Consider the following 20,860-nt stretch of genomic DNA (forward strand, 5'->3'; position numbering starts at 1 on the left):
CCATTGCACACTTTGCAACAGGCTGGTCACTCATCCCCCAGCCCTCTTTCCTCTGTCCTTCAAATTCAGCACAGGCATCTTCCCTCTAGAAAGCCTTCCGTGGCTAGCCCCAGGAAGGGGGGCTAGAGTCAGGACATTGAGTTTGAGTTTCCAGTTTAGTATCTTTTTCCTCCCTCCACTGTGGAGTCTCCTCTCTTCCCCCAGGGCTGAGCCCAGGCCCTGGAATATCCTGGGCACTCAATGGGTTCATGCTTGTTGAACCCACCTGAGCTGGAACATGGGTGTCTTTGTGGTTCTTCCCCTAGGTTTGCCTTCCTGAAAGATCGTTAACTTCATAAATGCCATCTTCTTATTTGCATCCCATAATGTGAAAATTCCCTGAGAGGCTGCTGGTTGTGTTCTGTTTGAATAGAGTACCATCATTTTTAGATTTTGTGAAATCTAAAATGTGAAATGTGAAATTTAAATGGTTGTGTTCTGTTTGAATAGAGTACCATCATTTTTAGATTTTAGACACCTCTTTGCCTAGCAGTGGTGTGGAGAAGTGAGGAAGGAGCACACCCCGTGCCAGGGTCTCAGAGGGGGCTTCCTAAGGCCCTCGGGCTCTTTGAATGGATCTTCCCAGCCAAGCCCCACCCTGTATGTGACACCTTCCCTCTTCCAAGGCCCTTTAGCATAACCTGATCTCATTTGACCCTCTTGCAGATCACCTTGTGAGAAAGAGCTGATGATACAAAGTGAAACAAATGAGGCAGATTCACTTAGTGATTTACAAATATTTATTGATTTCTTACAATGTCTCAAGTGAAGAGGCCTTGAGAATAGAGCAGCCGGTTTTCAGCTCCAGGAAGTTCTGATTCTGGTCAGGGGAGGCAAACAAGTAACTAGTGTATGGATACCACATGAGTATGATTTCCAGAGGTGGTGCATGCTAAGAAAACAAGCAGGCGGGGTGATATTACAGGAAGTTGTGGGTGGCGTGGAGGTGGGGCTGATTTCAAGCAAGCGAACCCTTTCTAAGGAGGTAACATTTGAGCTGCACTTGGAAAGGTGAGACAAAACCAGCCAGGCTAGGGATGCCTGAGGTTCTAAGGGACTATTGATAGTCCCTGGAGAGGGCTTTTTCCTTCCTTCTCTATCCTGTCCACAGACACCCAGGAGTTATGTCAGGGACAAGAAGTTGCTTGCTGAACTCTAGGCAGGCAGGGCCTGAGGCATATTATTGTGTGCTGGGAACCCCACCTGTAGCAAGCACGGGCTCTGTCCTCTCACCTTGAGTATAACAGGAGGGACCGCTGAAGACCAGCTCTGTACTACCTTTTAACTTTCAGGAGTCCCTTTCTTTAGAGGTCCCTTAGGATGAAACTTCTCCTCTTTCTAGGTCAGTCGGAGTGGTATCAGAGACACCTTCCCCAAGACAGCTAAGAGGTTAGTGTCCTGCCATTTTAAAAATTGTGGGAAAATATATATAACATAAAATTTGCCATTTTAAACTATACGGTTCAGGCTGGGTGTGATGGCTCACACTTAAAATCTCAGCACTTTGAGAATCTCAGGTGGGAGGATCACTTGAGGGCACTAGTTCAAGACCAATCTGGGCAACATAGCAAGATCCTGTCTCTACAAAAAAACTTTTTTCCCTAGCCAAGTGCCATGATATGTCTCTGTAGTCCCAGCTACTCAGGAGGCTGAGGCAGGAGGGTCATTTGAGGCCAAGAGTTCAAGGCTGCAGTGAGCTATGATGACGCCACTGCCTTCCAGCCCTGGCATCAAAGTGAGACCCTAACTCAAACAAAAAAGTGTTTTATCTTTAGATGTCATCACGTTTCAGGAAAGCAACTGAAGCCTATTAGTCAGGGTAGAAAAGAAAATATGCCTGCAGCAATTGAGAGGGAATTAAAAACTCTTTTTAAAGGTAGATTCAGGTAGAGAAGTTCCTGAGATGAAGTAAGTGATTAGTAGTATGCAGTACATCTGTTGCTTAGCTATGGGAAATAAAAAAAATGAGGCTTAGGTGCCTGTCCCAGATATTTGTCACCACCCAAGTTGGAAACAGGTCAACCAGTGTTGTCTAAAGAATGTTCCGCATGGTCAGTGACCTGGGATTTTGAGAGTGTTGCTTATAGATACTGGTCATCAAAGCTTCCTGAATACAGTGGCTCAATAGAAAGGAAAGTGGAGGGGTCTTGAGAATGATAAAGAGGACACAGAAGTGGAAATGAATAGGCCAAGTTTAGGGAATAGGGAGCTACACTGCCCCGGCTGAGGTGGGTGTGAAATTGGTGGATTGGAGGGGCTAGTGTTCATCAGGTCAGCCTCACCTGACTCTGTTTAGCTTAATTAAATATAAAACATAACTTAAACCTTGCAAATTTCCTTTTAATAGATATCAATTAGATCCATTATAGTAGTTTTATGGACCCTTTATACTTGGAGCTCAGCACGGGTCTGGCACATAGTAGATGTTTAAAAATTATTTGCTGAATAAATGAATGACTCATACCCTTTGGTTGACCAGCTTTTGGAAGACAGATTGAGCAATCTGGAAGTTGTTATATGTCCAAGGATGAAGTAGTGTTTACAATACATAAAACAGGTGAGAGTATGTGTGATTTCAGAGGGGCAGGACTGTATGCTTTTCCATGATCTTCTTTTTAAAATAACATTGAGAACCTTGAGAAAAAGATCGTTGCTGTTTATATAGGTTTCATTATGTCCAAAAGTTATTCCTTTAGACAATATATTATTATGGATTGCTATATTTAGACAATACAATACAATTAGATTGAGTGTCTCTATCCAAAAATGCTTGGGACTAGAAGTATTTTGGATTTTATTTTATTTTTTTCAGATTTTGAATTATTTGCATATGAGATATCTTGGGAATGGGACCCCAAGTCAAAACATTCTTTATACACATAGTTTGAAAGTAATTTTATACAATATTTTAAATAATCCTTTGTATGAAACCAAGTTTTGACTGCATTTTGATTGTGACCGATCATATCAGGTCAGGTGTAGAATTTTCCACTTGTGGTGTCATGTTGTTCAAAAAGTTTTAGATTTTGAAGCATTTTGGATTTTAGAGTTTTGGATTAGGGATGCTTAATCTGTATTTGATCTAAAGAAGCAGGATAAAAATGGAATATGCAGTATAATTTTAATTCTGTAATTGAAATTGTGGGGGGGAAATTTGGAAAGAAGGTCTAACAAAACTAGATCTTACTGATGGTATCGTTTCTTTTATCAGCCTTTTCCCTTTTCCCCCCATATTTTCTACACTAAATGTATTACTTTTATAATCAGAAAAATATAGCATGTGTTATTTGTTAAAAAGTTAGTGTGTAGATCGGGGGTGGAGACAGGTTGGGGGAGAGGGGATTGGTGTGCTCCCACCCAACAGTAGTCACAGTGTAAGAGTATATGACACCTCCTGGGTGCAGGACACAACAACGGGGACTTTACCTAACAAGTGAAAACATTATAACATGTTTGTACCCTCATATTAATTTGAAAAAAAAAAAAAAAAAAAAAAAGTGTGGGGCAGTGCCTGTAGCTCAGTGAGTAGGGCGCCAGCCCCATATGCCAGAGGTGGCAGGTTCAAATCCGGCCCCAGCCAAAAACTGCAAAAAGAAGAAAAAAAAAAAAGTGTAGATTATGGTACAACACTTTTACCAAAGCCTGCTTTTACTTTTAAATCTCTGGCATCCATAAAATAACTGATATTTGAAATAATGACAATGATACCAAAAAATGTACTTAACCAAGTATAATACTACACCCTCCAAGTCCTGAGATTTGCTCCCCCAACAACACCTGTATATACCTCAACATCCCTGGTCCCTCCCACCCTCTACCCCTTCCAGAGTCTCAGGAATGGCCTGATGACAGACGAGGTCAGAGCAACCCTGTTTACCTCAGACTGTGAACTGTGCAAAGAGCTCTGTGTGTTTTCCTTGCGGTTACACCATCCTGAAAAACAGCAGACACACGAAGGTATTGGCCTACAGATTAAACAAATTAAAAAACAAAAAACAACACCCCTTGTTGGCTTTATTTTTCTTTCAATCAGGTAAGAAGTGTGAAGAATATTGTATCTCTCCTTTGGTGAGGACCTCTAAGTGGGTAAATCAGAGGCACAGCTCAAATGAACTTTGAGTTGGAACCAGGTGTTCTATTTGCATTTTCAACTCTACCCAAAACAAGCCAGTAGAATGACATCAACTGTTTGAGTCAGCTGTTGGCTTGGGCATGCACCCAGAATTTTATGTCATGGGTGGGCATCTGTGAGGAGCAGGAATAATTTTTTAAAGCCTTGTTGACTGTAGGGCCACTGAAGGCCTTTGTGGGTGCTGGTGTTAAATCCTGTATAAAAAAGAATGTAAAGATGTAGAAAGAAAATGGCTAGAAATGATCATCTTATACTTTAAGTGTGTGGATTTAAAAATGCTTCCCATATGCTAGGGCTTTGTCAGAGAATTACTATGAGACTGGAGAGTTATTTAGTCTGGAAAAGGATCTACTTGGTATGATGATGCAATATAGAGATATCAGATGTTGGGATCCCAAGCGGAGGGCTGTAGCAGGCACAGCCATGAAGAAAAGAGTTTGCAGAAGCTGAATCATATCTTCTTTGGATTAAGTCAGGATCATTTTACTGAGAAACTGTAACGTGAGAATGTGTTACGGTAGTAGAGCCGTTCTATTATGTTTATCTCATCCAGAGTGAGTTTTCATCACATGTATTTTTAATTCTTTGGAAAGATAATTACATTAATTGAAGAAACATTTGAAAAAACATTTAGCAAATAGATGAGTTGATGTTGCCTATCAATTAATTTAAAAATTTCTGGTAATGTGAGATAGACTTTAGTTACCCCAGCTATGTGATGGTAATTAAGTGTTCAGGGAAGGTTGGTTGTATTTTTAATGGATGGGATGTGTAACGCAGGCCTTCCCACTTTTCCCTTCCCCTTCCTTGCCAGGCTTCCAGAACGTGCTGCCTTGACCTCGTATGACAACTGTCCTGTGCCTGTTCAGGATGATTCTACTGCTTCTGCTGAGGTTATGCTTAGCAAGGGCAGACTAGCTTTCATGAGCCAGGGCCAGTCCGTGATCTTCCAGCTCAGCTCTGAGAAATGACCCAGCCTCTTCCACTGCTCTGTTTTCTCCCAGCCAGATCCTTTTTTACAGACTATGATCTTCTCTGGGAAGTCTTCACTGATGGCTTGAGGTCATGCTGATTTCTTTCACCTCTATCTGCGTTTTTGATCTGCTGCACAATCAGTACACACACTATTCAATGATTTCCCCACCTTTTAACTGCCTGCTATTGAGTATTTTATGGTATTAGTTTATTTCCTAATTTTTTTCTTTACGTCTCTTTATTAATAACTATAATAATGATTTCCCTGTGGGCAGGGATGGCGCCTTTCTCTTCTTGAGAACTCATGTGCTACCTTGCACATGGGCTAAACCGACAGTAAACCCGTAGGATTTTAAGAATCATTTAGCTGCCTGCACTGGGTAAAGTAAGTAAAATGATCATATACCAACATACCAATAATATTTTACATAAAGCAATAAATGTACAAATATATGAGTCTTTATTATTACAGTCCCAGGGGGTGATTTAAAAGAAATAGTCATGATCCTACCTCAGGAAGTAATATGTGATGACTCTGGAGAGGTTAAGATACTTTTTATAAGAAATTACTATTTCATAGGAGTATTGTGAGAATTACATGAGAAATTATTTTCTCCCACTTTACAGATTGGGAAACTAAGCCTTAGCGAGACTGGATTGTCTCAGATGAATCCGTTAAGTGGTGGAGGTAGGAGACAGATGGAGTCCTCCATCCTGGTACTGCGTGTATTCCTTTGAGATTTTCAGTATCATGTTCAGTTGAAGGCTGTTCACCACTCAGAGGTGCCCATCTGAGGGAGCAAGTTCGACTGAAATGCAACCTGTGGTCCACTTAAAAAGCTGATATGGAGTAAAGTATATAGTTGGATGGTTGTACATCTGTGGAACCAACTCAATCAGGAGAGAGAGCATTTCCAATGTTTCTCAGAAAGTACCTTGGTGACATTTTGTAGTCTTTCTACTCCACCCAGCCTATCTCCAGTAACATGTGAACTGATTCTTTGAACTGATTCTTTCTCCGTAGCTTAATTTCACATGTTTTAGAACAGTGCCGTTCTTCAGAACTTTATGTAATGATGGAAATATTCCCCATATCTGGACTGTTCAATATGGTTGCCACTAGCCACCTATGAATCTTGGAAGACTTGAAGTGTGGCTAGCACAACAAAGGTGCTGAATTCTTTTTTTTTTTTTTTTGAGACAGAACCTCAAGCTGTCACCCTGGGTAGAGTGCTGTGGCATCACAGCTCACAGCAACCTCCAACTCCTGGGCTCAAGCGATTCTCCTGCCTCTGCTTCCCAAGTAGCTGGGACTACAGGCGGCTGCCACAACTCTTGGCTATTTTTTGATAGTTGTCATTGTTGTTTGGCAGATTGGGAAAGGGTTGGATTTGAACCTGCCAGCTCAGGTATATGTGGCTGGCGCCTTAGCTGCGTGAGCCACAGGCACCGAGCCTGAATTCTTAAATTCTACTGGCTAGTGGCTACTGTATTGGATAGCACAGGTCTACTTCAAAGAAAAGGAATCACTCAGTGTCTGGCTTCTTTTACGCAATAGGATGTTTCTGAGATTCATCCACGTTTGTTACATAACCAGGAGATCATTAAGAATATTTTATGAATATACTGTAAGTTGTTTATTCATCTATTGATAGAATTTTGGATCATTTCTAATTGGGGCTATTATGAATACAGTTGCTGTAAACATTTGTGTACAGATCTACCTGTGGATGTATGTTTTTATTTTTCTTCTACAAGTGTAATTTTTAGATCATAAAATGTATGTAACTTGTGTTTTACAAGAAACTTTCCACCTGTTTTCCACATCATATTCCTACTTGCAGTGTTACAGTTGCTCCACTTTCACACCAACTTTGGCATGGCCAGTTATTTTCATTTTAACCATTCCCGTGAGTGTGAAGTACTAGCTCATTGTGATTTTAATTGGTGTTTTTAATTGGTATTTGTGATGACTAATGATGTTAAACATCTTTTCATGTGCTTCTAAGACATTTGTATTTCTTGCTTTGTAAGTATCCAAATTTTCGCCTGTTTTAAAAAATAGCATAGTGTCTTATTATTTAGTTGTAGGAGTTACTTGTGTATGCTGGATGCATATTCTTCATTAGAAGAATTATTTGTATTACAAATATTTGTATTACAAATATTTTCTGCTGGCTCTGTGCCCGTAGCACAGGGGTTACGGCGCTGGCCACATACACTGAGGCTGGCAGGTTTGAACCCAGCCTGGGCTAACACAGCAGTGGCAACTACAACACAAAGTAGCCGGGCGTTGTGGCGGGCGCCTGTAGTCCCAGCTACTCGGGAGGCTGAGGCAGGAGAATCGCTTGAGCCCAGGAGTTTGAGGTTGCTGTGAGCTGTGACACCACAGCACTCTGAGGGCAACATAGTGAAACTGTCTCCAATATATATATATTTACCATTCTATGGTTTCCCCTTTCAAGAGCAGATGTTTATAATTTTGATGAAGTTCAGTTTACCAATTATTTTTCTTCTGTGGTTTATGTTAAGCTTTTGTGTTCAGTCTAAGAAATTTCTTTTCTTTTCTCTTCCTTTCTTTCTTTGAGCCGGGATCTCCCTCTGTCGTGTCAGTGTAGAATCATCATCCCAGCTCACAGCACCATCATGCCTGGCTTAGTTTTCTATTTTTTGTAGAGTTGATCCAGGCTGGTCACAGACTTCTGGCCTCACCAATCCTGCTGCTCTGGCCCCCCCAAATGCTGAGATTACAGGTGTGAGCCACAGGCCCAGCCCAGTCTAGGACATTTTTGTTTATTCCAATACTGTGAATATTTCCTCCTGGATTTTTTTTTAGAAGTTTTGTAATTTATATTTTACATGTAAGACAATGGTCCATTTTGAGTTAACTTTATGAGTGTGTGAGGTAGGGATTGAGGTTCATTTTTTCACACAGAAATTTTTTGGATCCATCACAATTTGCTGCTAGGCCATTTACATACATTATTTTGTGTGAAATGTCTCTTGAAGTGTTTTGCTCATTTTACATTTTATTTTATTGGTCAATTGAGGCCTAAAAAATACTTTCTCTTCATTTTTAAAATTTCAAAATATTAAAGGGATCCAAATGTTTATAACTCTGAAGGATGTCTTTTATAACTCTGATGGATGCCTTTTATAACTCTGAAGTGCACCCATCACCCAAATTGCCCATTTAAAAAAAAAGAAAAACTTGTATTGCTCACTTGAGTTATAAGTTTTTATATATATATATAAATATATATATAAAAAAGTTATATATATATATACATACACAGAGTTTTTATATATATATATATATATATATACATACACAGAGGGTGCCCAAAAAATGTATACACATTTTAAGAAAGGAAAAAACTACATTAAAATTGTAAAACTCAATATGTTCTGATAACAAGAGATGAAGACAAGTTACACTGAGTACCTCTTGTAATTGCAAAGTCAAACGTGACTTGAGTCTCGGAGCTGTTCCAGGAACGTAGAGTACGGAGTACCTGTGAAAATCCTTCAGTTTAAAGCTTTATGTTCTTCAGGGCCTCTGGATCCATGCAGGGGCCATGATGAGCTGGGGGGGCGGGATGTAGGAAGAGCTCCAGGAAAGGCTGAAAGAAAGTAATGGTGATGGGCAGGTGTCGGGCAAAGGAAGGCTGCAGAAGGAAGATGCCACATCAACCAGTGATGAGTCCGCAGGTTAGTCAGAAAATAGTGGGAAGGGAAATGCATGAAGGAATTCCATGCTAGGCTGGCTCGATAAATGGCACAAAATCCAGTGTGGCTGGATAACTCTTCCTAGTGGATTGGTCAGAGATGAAACTGGAAAAAATAGACTAAGACTCAATCCTGGAGGGTCTAATACCTTCTTAAAGTCTCTGCTGCCCAATCCCTGTTTTCATCTTTTTTTTTTTTTTTGTAGAGACAGAGTCTCACTTTATGGCCCTCAGTAGAGTGCCGTGGCCTCACACAGCTCACAGCAACCTCCAACTCTTGGGCTGAAGCGATTCTCTTGCCTCAGCCTCCCGAGTAGCTGGGACTACAGGCACCCGCCACAACGCCCGGCTATTTTTTGGTTGCAGTTTGGCCGGGGCCGGGTTTGAACCCGCCACCCTCGGTATATGGGGCCGGCGCCTTACCGACTGAGCCACAGGCGCCGCCCCCCTGTTTTCATCTTATAGAAGATATGCATCTATGTGTGGATGAAGTTACATATGCATAACTTTAAGGTCTCCATATTGTTGTACTATAACGAAGGAGAGGGAGTCCTGTGAGTATCGCACCATCACAATCCTATCTGCCTCCACTCATGGCTTTGTCTATGACCCATATTTCAGGGAGAGATGGGGCGATTTGCATGATGATTAGAGTCTGTTTTCAGGGAGGATCTTTCCTTGTGGGAATAACCCATTATGGACAGACGTTTTGGTGATCCTCCATTTTGCTATATTGGCAGCCTTATAAATGAGTTAGTCAAAAAATATTTATGTAGCTTTTCATCCATATATCCGTCAACTCCTGATATATCTAATATACACAGAGTATGAAGATTAGGATGTCTGAGTTTTCTACATCTGAAGTCCAGCATTTTGGTCTCAGAAACTTTTCTAATAAAGAGAGTTGAAGGCCCAAAGGGTTAAATCTTTGTGGTCTTGGAAACAGACTCAGATGAGTACACCAGGGCCTTTGGGGAATGTTTTAAGAGGTTTGTTTCCTTGTGAGTTATGGAATTTCCATCATAATAGTTCAGAGAAAGGAGGTCAGGAGGGAGTGGAGCAGCAGATACTCAGAAGAAGAAAAAGTGAAGACTGACTCATTACGTACGGTTTATGTGTGGGTGTGTGTGTGCACACCATGTGCGTGTGATAAGGAGAAAGGGAGGAAAGGATTGTGTAGGCAAAACATTTTCTTTTAATCCCTTTTTAGAGTGGGCTTGTGGAAGAGAATGCATACCTAAGTAACTGGTGGTTGGTTGTCATACACAGGTACTGGAAAGGATTCTATAAAACTCTAAAGACACAAATAGGACTATTAAATTCTATTCCCAGCTTTGATGGTTACTTCAGTGCTTCTTTTCCATGATGGTGAAATTACTGAGCAACTTTTACTTTTGTTTGGACCAAATCTTCTCCCAAGACCTCAGTTTTTCTACTTCTTCATCTTTTGTTATACTGTTTCCCCTACCCAAAGACTCTTTTCCTCTCCATAGATATGAGTAACTGCCACCTCACTGTAAAGTCTCCACTCAAATTCTCCATCCTTCAGAGCTTTACTGATCTCTGGGCCCAGAGCCCACAGTCAAGGGGAGAGGATTTAGGTTCTACCGTTTGAAGGGAGGCATATCAGAATTTGTGGACACATTTTAAAACCATCACACTATCTTGTAGGGTTGAGTGAGCATTATATTTAGAATAGAACCTGTACATCAACAGAATGTTTCCCTCCCTTCATCTACCTTGAATTACTTAGCTCATGGGTGACAAAGGACAGATTAGCTGTCAATCAGAAGGCTTGGGCTTGAAAAATGTCTAGAAAAATAGAGCAAAGATATTGAACTCAGGTTAGTTCCGTTCATTATTAAAATTATCTGTGTAATTCTTGCCATGAAAAGTTGTTAATGGGACACTTGGAATTTTAAAAAGCAAGTTAGAACAGCACATTCACTGTGTAGTTATATACCTATATCTCTATGTGTATTGATACATAGGGAGTTTGGAGGAAGTTCTTCAAGGTATTGAAAATAGTTATCTCTGGGTGGTGTGATTTGTGTTAAGTTTAAAATTTTTTTCCCCTTGTTTCTCCATTGTTTGAATTTTTTTTACACTGAGCATATATCTTTAAAAATAATAGAGTCATTTTCCAAAGAAAAGCAAAAAGAAAACAAGTTGCGAGGAAGACATGAAAGGTAGAAAAGGTTAGGATGTTGAAATAGGACATTGCTGCTGTATGTGGGCTGATTGCTCCCTGTAAAGAATCTGATTGCTAGAGTGTCCTCTGATCCTTCAGGGTGGTTGTGGAGACCTGCATATGCTAGCAGCAGGAAGAGACTGTGTTTGTACTTGAGGGAACATATATTTAAGGGAAGAAGGGGAGGTTGATTGCTCTTTGGGAACTGAAGGTACAGGAGAAGCAAAGGGGAAGGGAGACATCCATTTGTGTGGTAAAGGGCAGATGCAAGGCAGAGCTGATGCTGACAGCAGAGCACAACTGCTGCCCAGGCGCCTTGGGAACAGCCATACCTACAAGGAATGGAGCACTCATGGTCCCATAGGTATAATGGAACTTCCCACATTGGATGGAAATGTCTTTGATTTCTCCTATGAACAGAGCTACAAGCAGCTACTGGCTATTTATCCCATAACACAGAGCCCAACATAGAGCAGGTTCAATAATTTGTTTGGAGAATAAATGTGAGCTAAACTAATTTTTTTTTTTTTTTTTGAGACAGAGTGAGACTCTGTCACCCTGGGTGGCATGCCATGACGTCATAGCTCATAGCAACCTCAAACTCTTTGGGCTCAAGCAGTCTTCTTGCCTCAGCCTCCCGAGTAGCCAGGACTAAAGGCATCCACTACGATGTCAGGCTTTTTTTTTTTTTTTTTAGTAGAGACAAAATATTGCTCTTGCTCAGGCTGGTTTCAAACTCCTCAGCTCAAGCAATCCACCTACCTTGGCCTCCCAGAGTGCTAGGATTATAGGTATGAGCCACCACACCCAGCCTAATGATGAATTTTTTCAATTTGGTGTGTGTGAAAAAGTTTTTACTTCATTTTCATTTGCAGAAGACTTTTTGTTGGGTGTAGAATTCTAAGTTGACAGTACTTTCTCTTTTAATACTTTAAAGATTTTCTCCACTCCCTTCTGACTTACATTGTTTTTAATGAGAGGTCTGCTGTCATTGTTATCTTTGCTCCTTGTTACTTAATATGCCTTATTTCTGCAGATTCTGTGGCCTCTCCGAAGTCTCAACTTTTTCTCTCTATTAAGTAGGCTGTTGGGTTCTAAGTTCCCTTTCCTTGCCCTGTGGCCTGGAAACTTTCTAAGCAGTAAGCTAGCACATTTATAGAGATTTATTTTGTGCAATGTCTAAAAAGCCATTGTTGCTTTTTCTTTCTGATTTTTATGTTTTTTTAGTTATTTAAGGTGGGACAATACTTCTGGACCCTGTTACTCCATTTTGTCTGCAAGCAGAAGTTCTAAAATATTCAACCAGAAGCACAAATGCTTAAGACATTAAAAACTAACTTCTAACTGTAAAACTCCTTTCTCAGAATTGGTCTATAGCTTAGAATTAGGAGTTCATTTTTTTAAAAAGTCATTTTCTGCCAGTGTTTGACATTGTCCCCTTTTTTACAGGGAACTGGAGACACATTCAAACTGGATTTTTGAATATTGCAAGTTAATGATGAATCAGAAGTTTCAGAATGCAATCCTGAATAAAAGTCTTCCAAAAAATTTGCTGCAGATGACAGAGGAAAGAAAATCGATCTAGCACCTTAAAATCCTGGTATAGAAAAGAAATATTCATGATAGGAGTTACGACGAGGAAAGTTTATTTGGTTTTTGATGGACCTGAATTGGATGTGCAATTATTTTTATAATCATCCATGTTATAAAACCTTGACATGATTGCCAGGAAGGAGAAACAGAGCAATTGCTAAAACCTGTGTGTTGGTCCAAGATGACTTCTGAAGAAATGGCCGCTTCTGTTCTCATACCTGTGACTCAAAGAAAAGGGATTTCTGTCCAGTCAGCTGCAGATGAAAGTAATGGAAAGTTCTCAGACATCACTATTCCAATGGCACATACCGTCAGGCAGAGCCGACCGACTTCTACTGTCTCACAACTGAACAAACTTGAAGAGGAATCTTGCAGCAGAAACTTGCCCAAGCTTCTCTCAATAGCAAGGGAGAAAATAGTGAGTGATGAGAACAGTAATGAAAAATGCTGGGAAAAAAGCCTGCCAGATTCTGTGACAAACCTTAACATTAAGTGCAGCAACATGCTGAGAAACCATCAGTGTGGCCTTCCTCAGAGCCAGTTTGATGAAAGATGCAACTCTGTCCCAGAGGAAGGCCTGTGCTTGGAAACTGGAAGTCCTTGTCCACTGGAAAGAAAGGTGATCCCTGAAATTCAACTGGAAATAGATGGACCTCCCATGGGTGTTAGTCCTTTAGGAAATCAGTCTGCGATCCTAGAGACTGGCAGAGCCCTCCCTGACAGCAGCGTGGCAGTATTGCATTTTCATTACGAAGCTGACAGAGGAATGTCAGACACTTTCTGTACCCTATCAGAAAACTTGATTTTGGACAATTGTGGAAATTGTGTACCACTGCCTAGTGTCGGTGGAGAGCAAACGAAAAACTACATGGCATATACTTGTCAACTAATGGAACTGGCCAGAAACTGTGATAATAAGAACGGGCAGCAGCAGTGTGATCCCTGTGACACTCTGAATGACAGATACTTCTGCTTCAAAGGTTCTTGCCCGAAGGTCGGCACGATATGCCCAAGTGATGGCTTGTGTAGGGAAGGCTTTACTGACAGTCCATCTGCCAAGACCTTTCTAAGCCAATTTGAGGATTTCCCTGATAATTGTGAAGATGTAGAAGATGATTTTTTAAGAAGCAAAAAGGAGCGGTCCACCTTGTTAGTCAGGAGATTCTGTAAAAATGACAGAGAAGTTAAGAAATCGGTGTATACTGGGACAAGAGCCATTGTGAGAACTCTGCCTTCTGGCCATATCGGGCTGCTTGCCTGGAGTTACATTGATCAGAAGAGAAATGGTCTGTTACTGCCTGGTGGGAAAATAATGGAACCCCTGTCAATGGTGGAGATGAGGAAAGGTGGGAGCTGGCGTCTGTCAGAGCCCCAGTGGTATCCGGTAAGAGTTCAAGTTTCTTTTCATCATTTCTTTAAACATTTTTTTAAAATCCAAATTTATCTTCTTGGAAAATTTTAAGATTTGTTAAGTTATTCATGAGGTAAGCATTTGTAGTTATTGGAAGATAGACTCTTAGTTCATATCAAGGTTAAGTTGATTCTGCAACAATATAAGTAAGTCATAAAATACATGTAGATGTGTTATTGGGAAGGGAAGAATTAGGAGATTTTCTGGGAGTAGAGAATGGCTCCATCTATTGTGTGTGTTCTTTGGAGATAAATGCCTCGATTCTCTTTATGGTGTAGTTCATTATTATTTTTAGGTTTCCAGACTTAAAGGAACTTAGTTTTGTAACCAATGGTCTCAGTTTTCTTCCCTCTTAAACTTCTTTTGCCACAAAGCCCTTTGGCAAGTGAGGAAGCCTGTGGACTTAGAATAATGCTTTTAAAAACATCAAGTGAAATAGAAAGCATTATAAAAGGGTTGATTGTGTTGATATACATTCATCAAGACATCTTTTGAAATTGTGATATGGCAATTTAAATGCTTCTTTCATTAACCCACTGAATTATTGGGATCTAGAAATATTGATAACTACCCGTCATTTCAGTTGGCCTTCCATATTCATGAGTTCCATGTCTAAGGATTTAAAATAATCAAAAAGTAGTAAGAGCAAATAACAGTGCAACAATAAAAATAATGCAATTAAAAAACAGTACAGTGTAACACTATCTACATAGTATTCACTGTATTGGGTGTAAGTAATCTAGTGAAGATTTTAATATATACGGGAGGATATGTGTCAATTTTGTGCAAATACTATGTTTTCTCATACAAAGGACTTGAGCAGCCTCAAATTTTGGTATCTGAGAGGGGGAGGTCCTGGAACCAATCCCCTTCAGATGCCAAGGAACAACTATAGTGATAAATGTAGGTAGGGAATGGTTAGCCTGAGACTTTCTCAATTTTAGCACTGTAAATCCCACGTCCTGGGCAACCCATCAGTCCTGCAACCAAGGCAAACCAATGCAGTTGGTCAGCCTTGAATATTAATATTTTATGAGATCTACCACAACTGTTCAAGACCACAGCTGCTACTACTGCTGCTGAGGTTTGTCACCTATATTCATAATCAAAGGAAATGCTAACCTTCCATTTGAGATTAATGAAAATAAAGATTCCTTTTTCTTCTCATCCAAATGTCCAGGCCCTCTGAATGCCATCCACAGTTCCCCCTTGTTAAGAGTCCTGTTCTAGAAAAGCTTTATCAGGCCACCTGCTCTCAGACCTGATCTTTGTATCTGAAGACAGTACCAAGTGTCCTCTCAGTATTTTTCTCATCCTGGCTAAATGCTCTGGCATCCTTCAGTCATTCCCTATCTGAAACTCTTTTTAGGACTCTTAACATTCTGGTTCTTCACCATTTCTTTAAAAGCTGGTACTAGAAATAAACTCCCCATCTAGGAAAATATCTCCTTTATTGAAATATAACTGATATATTTTTACTCTCACCCTCCTCACCATTGATCATGATAGCTAAAATTTATGGAGCATTTAACATGTGCCACATATTGGGCTAAATAGTCTATAAACTCGATGTCCTCCTATCATCTCAGCTACCTTATGATGTTGTTGTGATTATTAACCTCATGGTATTGCTAAGAAAACTGATTCCCTAGGAAGTTATGTACCTGCTCCAAGGACACTTAGGTAGTAAGTCATGTAACTAGGGTTGTAATACAGGAAGCCCATACTCTTTGGTATTTTCTAAAGATCTATAAAGGAATAAAATTTAGAGTAACCTTTTAAAAGAACAGAACAATTCTGTTCATATCAGCTTCTGTTGATGGAGTAGCCCCAGTCTTTGACCATGGTGCCTCCAATTGGGTCAAGCGCAGTACAGGGATTATAACTTACAGTCGGCATCCAGACCCTTGCCCGGATGCCTTGAATCCCAGTTGCTGGTGTAGAGCACAGTGTGAGTGTGTTTTCAGGGTTCCCTGATGATTCTAAGGACTCTGTGGAGTTGATATCATTAGCTAAGAGTTTAAACTGAGCTCTTTGGGTTTTGATCAGGACAGTACAGGAATATTTGCTCCGCCCTAAAGACCTGGACACTGCCTGGGTTGTCAGGAGCATCATGGCTGCCCTGGGATTGAACATGAAAGCCTACGAGCCCCTCTCTGTACTGTGAACCCCTCACCCTAGCCAGTGTCTGCAGATTCCTTTCTGTATCTCCTCACCTGATTCCATCTGAAACCTGAATCGCAGACAAGGTGCTTGTCACAGGCCTGCCTGTCCTGTTCTGTGCTGTGATGGCTTGTCCAGTCCAGTATTTCACAAAGCTGCTGCTGAGAGCAGATATTATCTCACTTAAAAATGCTGCAGCTTTTAGATCATGTATATGTGAACATTAAAAACACAACAGATGTAAATATAGCAAGGTGAGTGGAATTAAGCCATTTCAGAACCCTTGTCATAGTTTCCCAGTAAGGGATGAGAATCTGGGATAAATTTCAGGATAATTTTTGGCATGCCCCTGCTTTCCTCCAGTTTATGCTTTCTGCTGTGCTGCTGCTGTTTCCTCCGAGTACGTTCACTAGTCCCCAGAACAAACCTGTTCCTTCCTATTAGTCAGAGGCCCTGACTGGGCTGGTTAACTTCCAGTGAAAAGGACCAAAGTCATGATGCAAATGTCTCCTGCCTACTTCTTTATCTCTGGAGGCTGGGAGAGGTTGGCACACCTTTGCCAGAGTGGGCTCCAGCAATTCTTATTCCCTCTGCTGACCAGGCTAGGAGGAGGCTTTTGCAGCTGGGGACAGGCTGACTGTCCTGTCCTTTCTTGAGGGGTATTTCTGAAAGAGAGAGGCCTTTCTGAATGTAAAAACGATACCATAACAAATTAATCAGTATTTTCTAAAGTATGATATTCTGTACATTGTTTTTTTAATTTAGAATCTGGTGGAAATTTTCAAAAGTTGCACAGATGAATTTTGACCACTTCCCCCAGCAACTACTTTCAAAAATGCAGAACTTAATAGTGTGCTTTTGACTCTGTGCTCTAATTATTTTAGGTGTGTCCCTCTTGGTTTCCCAATCAGATTATTTGTTTGTTTGTTCATTTGGTTATAGAACTGGGGTTTCGGTATGTTATCCAGGCTGGTCTCATATGCCTGGCCTCAAGAGATCCTCCCACCTCAGCCTATGGAGTAGCTGGGATTACAGACGTGAGCCACTGGTTCAGATTATCAATGAAGGGTTTCTTTACTTTATGATGCAAGCATAAGGCCAAAAATATACACAGAGCAAGGACAATTTCATGCTTAGAAACACAGTTTCCAAAGTTAGTCACCCTGAATTTAAACAGTGACCCTGACTCTGCCACTGACTGGCCACTGAACTCTGGAAAGTTGTTTGACCTCTTTGTTCCTGATTACCTGATACATAAACTGGGGATAATGGTGTGATCCTAAGCATTAGATGAAATGCTACCCTCAGCACAGTGCCTGCAAGGAGAGAGCACTGCGGTCCTCACTCTGGCCATTCATTTTATGCTTTGTCATAGACATGTTCCCACCTTGTTCTGCTCTTTGGTGGCTCCTCACTCAGGTTACACAGGTACACATTTGCATTCACGTCTCCCAATCAGTCATGTGGTAGCTTGAACAATCCTTCCCACGCCTTTAAAGAATGTGTTATTTGTCCAATTAATTCCTTGGCCTCACATTTAAATTTTTTTTCTTGAATATTTTGGTTGAAATGACCCAATTAATTGATATTTGCACAGCTGTGTAGAGGAGAGAGGAATGGAAGACGTTAATGAGGATTAATGCTCGCTGACTATGTTCATGTCTTCCTCCTCCTCATGAAAAATTAAAACTGTACCTCTTGTCCAGTTACACTCATCCTCCCTCTCTTCAGCTTTCTATTTATTTGGCTCAGTAAGACAGGCTATTTTGGCAAGTGGCTAAAATCTTCAGATTAAACTTGGTTAAGGGTGTTTTTACTTTTAAAAACGTCTCACCCTGTCTGAATTTTAGGGAGTTTTGATACCTAGAGTTAACTTAAATATGTGAGAAGTTCCTGCTTCTGCCCTGCTGGAATTGCTCATAACACCCGAGTTTCACGTGAACTCAGAGAAAGAGGGCCAGGGCAGAAATTTCACCAGCTTCTGTGTTTATACTTTATATATTTACCTTCCTTAATCCTTAAGAGATTTTACTATGTAAGAATATGGATAGCAAAATTAAAAAAATACATTTCAGATAAAATAAAAATTTTTTAAAATGAATTAAAAATAAAGATTTTTTTAAAAACCAGAATAGAAAAACTAAATTAAAAAGATCAGAAGGAGCTTCTAGATTGCTGCTTCGTATTCTTCCTTCTAAAATGTCTTTCTTCTTTATACTTTACTCACAAGTATAGAAAATTGAGCATAAGGAGCAATGATAGTTTTTTTTAGTGTTTCACAAACATACCCTTATTGGTGTATATGTCCTTGATTCTATATCATCTCTCTTTGAAATGGAACTTAGGAGAGAGATAATAGTTATGTGCAACGGGACTAACAATAATCGGTTTGTCTTCTTTTATGGAAGATCAAACATCCCCGCAGCCCCGCTGTCCCATATTGTAAGGGATGGCGGTTGAAGTAGCAACATATCTTATTTTCTGGTCTAGAAATTTGATTGCCCTGGAGCTCAGATACAATTTGGACCTTGAAATAATTAAAATTTGTGAGTGCTTAGTCTCAGCTCGAAGCCCATACTTGGTGACATGCCAGGCCACTTCTTCCATTACAAAGGGACGGATTGAGTTCGTGACATGGGTATAGGATGATTCTGGCCCCTTCCTGCTGAGCACAGTAACAGGGAATCGAGTTCCTACTCAGCTCCTATGCAGTTTAGTCACGTCTAGTGCATCAGTGGAAAATGTGACGCTGTCAGAGGCCAGCTCTTGATGTCTGGACTACTTTTCCTCATTAGCTGCATTGAGGCAGTGTGGGATACGCTTCCTTCCACCTCTCTGTAGTTATCCCAGCTCTGTGGCTAGGATTTGGTATGGAATGGAATGACTGTCGCTGGCCCTGGACTCTGGAGTAAGGCTGAGTGGCCACTGTTATTCTTGTGGAAGCCTTGGGACAGTATCAGTATTAGGATAATTAATCTTTTCTTTTCCCCAGGTGTTCTGTATAGTGGGAACCAGCAGCTGCAGAGGTCTAATCCCTCACCGTGGGCCACGGTTAGTACGTGGCCTGGAAAGAATCAGAGCCAGTGGTAAGGATAAGACCACGAGCTGGAGCCCTGATCCTGCCCACACCCTGCATTTGACAGGGGAGGGACTTGGCTGCCCAGAGAATGACCTCTGCAGAGTCATGAGCTGTAGGGGTGTTCTCCTTTGTGGGTGTTGATTTAAGTACAGTGACCCTGTAGGGCTTTTAGGCATCCTAGGGTGGTGAGAGGTTTCGCCCCTGGTGACCAAATGATTCCCCTTCCCAGGATTTGAAGCATCAGTGTGTGTGTATGGTGGGGGTATCTGGTGACCGCTATGTCTAGATTAACTGGTAGCTCAGGCAGAGCCCTCCTTAGGAAAAGCTGCTCTCAGGCAATGGGCTTATTTTCTGGTCCTAAAGAGCTCCATGACACCCAAATGGTGTCCCTTTCAGTGTCCTTTGTTCTAGTGGCTGACCTGGGCATGTTCAGAGCCTCACATGAAACAGCTGCTGCAGAGCTCAGGTATCCAAACCCTAAACCCCAGTGCTCAGTCCCCTTCCCTGAACCCTAGGCCCCCTCTCATTCAGGCCAGCACTCCTCAAACCCTCAGAAAGCTCTGCACAAAATTACACTAGCCTTCAGCAACACAAAGCCTTGCAATCATTTTTCAGGAATAAGGAGAGCCGGTCCTTTGAAACACAGTAGCAGATCTCCTTGGAGAGGAGGAGAAATGCTTTGATTTCTTTTTCTTTTTCTTTTTTAATAGGTTTATTGATATATAATTCATATACCATACAATTGACCTGTTTAAAGTGTATAATTTAATGTTTGTTATATATTCTCAGATATGTGCAAGCGTCCCCACAGTCAATTTTAGAACATTTTCATGACCCATACCCTTTAGCCATCACCCTCCACCTCTTCACCCCTTCCCATTTCCCCAGCCCTTAGCAATGGCTAGTGTTATTCTGGACTTTCATATGAATGGACTCATATATAGGATGTGGTCTTTGCAACTGGCTTCTTTCACTTAGCATAATCTTATATTGTAGCATGAATCAGTAATTCCTTTGTACTGCTGACTAATATTTCATAGTATGGACATGCTACATTTTGTTTATCTATTCATCAATTATTGGACATTGGGCTGTTTCCACTTTGGGGCTATTGTGAATAATGCTGCTGCAGGCATTTGTGAGGATATATGTTCTCATTTCTCCTGGATATATACCCAGGAGTGGGATTGCTGGCTTATATGATAACACTGATCTTTTAAGGAACTGCTACATCGTTTCCCAAAGCAGCTGCACCATTTTACATTCCCACCAGCAATACAAGAAGGTTCTGATTTCTCCACGTCTTGACCAACATTTTTTATTGTCTTTTTGCTTACATCCATCCTACTGGGTGTGAACTAATTTTTCATTGCCTTTGTTTTATTTGCATTATCCTGGTGGCAAATGACGTTGAACATCTTTTCATCTGCTGTTAGCCATTTGTATATCTTTGGAGAAATGTCTCCAATAACATTTATTTATGAGAAACCCTTTGTCCACTTTTAAATTGGGCAAATTTTTAAATCAAAAATATTTTTATTTTTGAGTT

The 20,860-nt window shown here is 40.7% G+C and overlaps 1 protein-coding gene across 5 annotated transcripts in view; it reads left to right on the plus strand.

The window, feature by feature from the left end:
- PLCE1 (phospholipase C epsilon 1) overlaps window positions 1–20,860 on the plus strand; it is a 310,555-nt gene that overhangs the window by 18,900 nt on the left and 270,795 nt on the right. For 4 of the 5 annotated variants that reach the window (XM_053583635.1, XM_053583634.1, XM_053583637.1 and 1 more), the window contains exon 2: window positions 12,515–14,042. In XM_053583635.1, the coding sequence (XP_053439610.1) occupies window positions 12,840–14,042 (1,203 nt within the window). In that variant the 5' untranslated portion in view covers window positions 12,515–12,839. Of the gene's footprint in view, window positions 1–2,570; window positions 2,597–12,514; window positions 14,043–20,860 lie in introns of those variants that run through there. The other variant, XM_053583636.1, reaches the window with a different exon arrangement.

The sequence above is a fragment of the Nycticebus coucang genome, chromosome 3 (genome assembly GCF_027406575.1).
Source record: "Nycticebus coucang isolate mNycCou1 chromosome 3, mNycCou1.pri, whole genome shotgun sequence".
Taxonomy (NCBI): domain Eukaryota; kingdom Metazoa; phylum Chordata; class Mammalia; order Primates; family Lorisidae; genus Nycticebus; species Nycticebus coucang.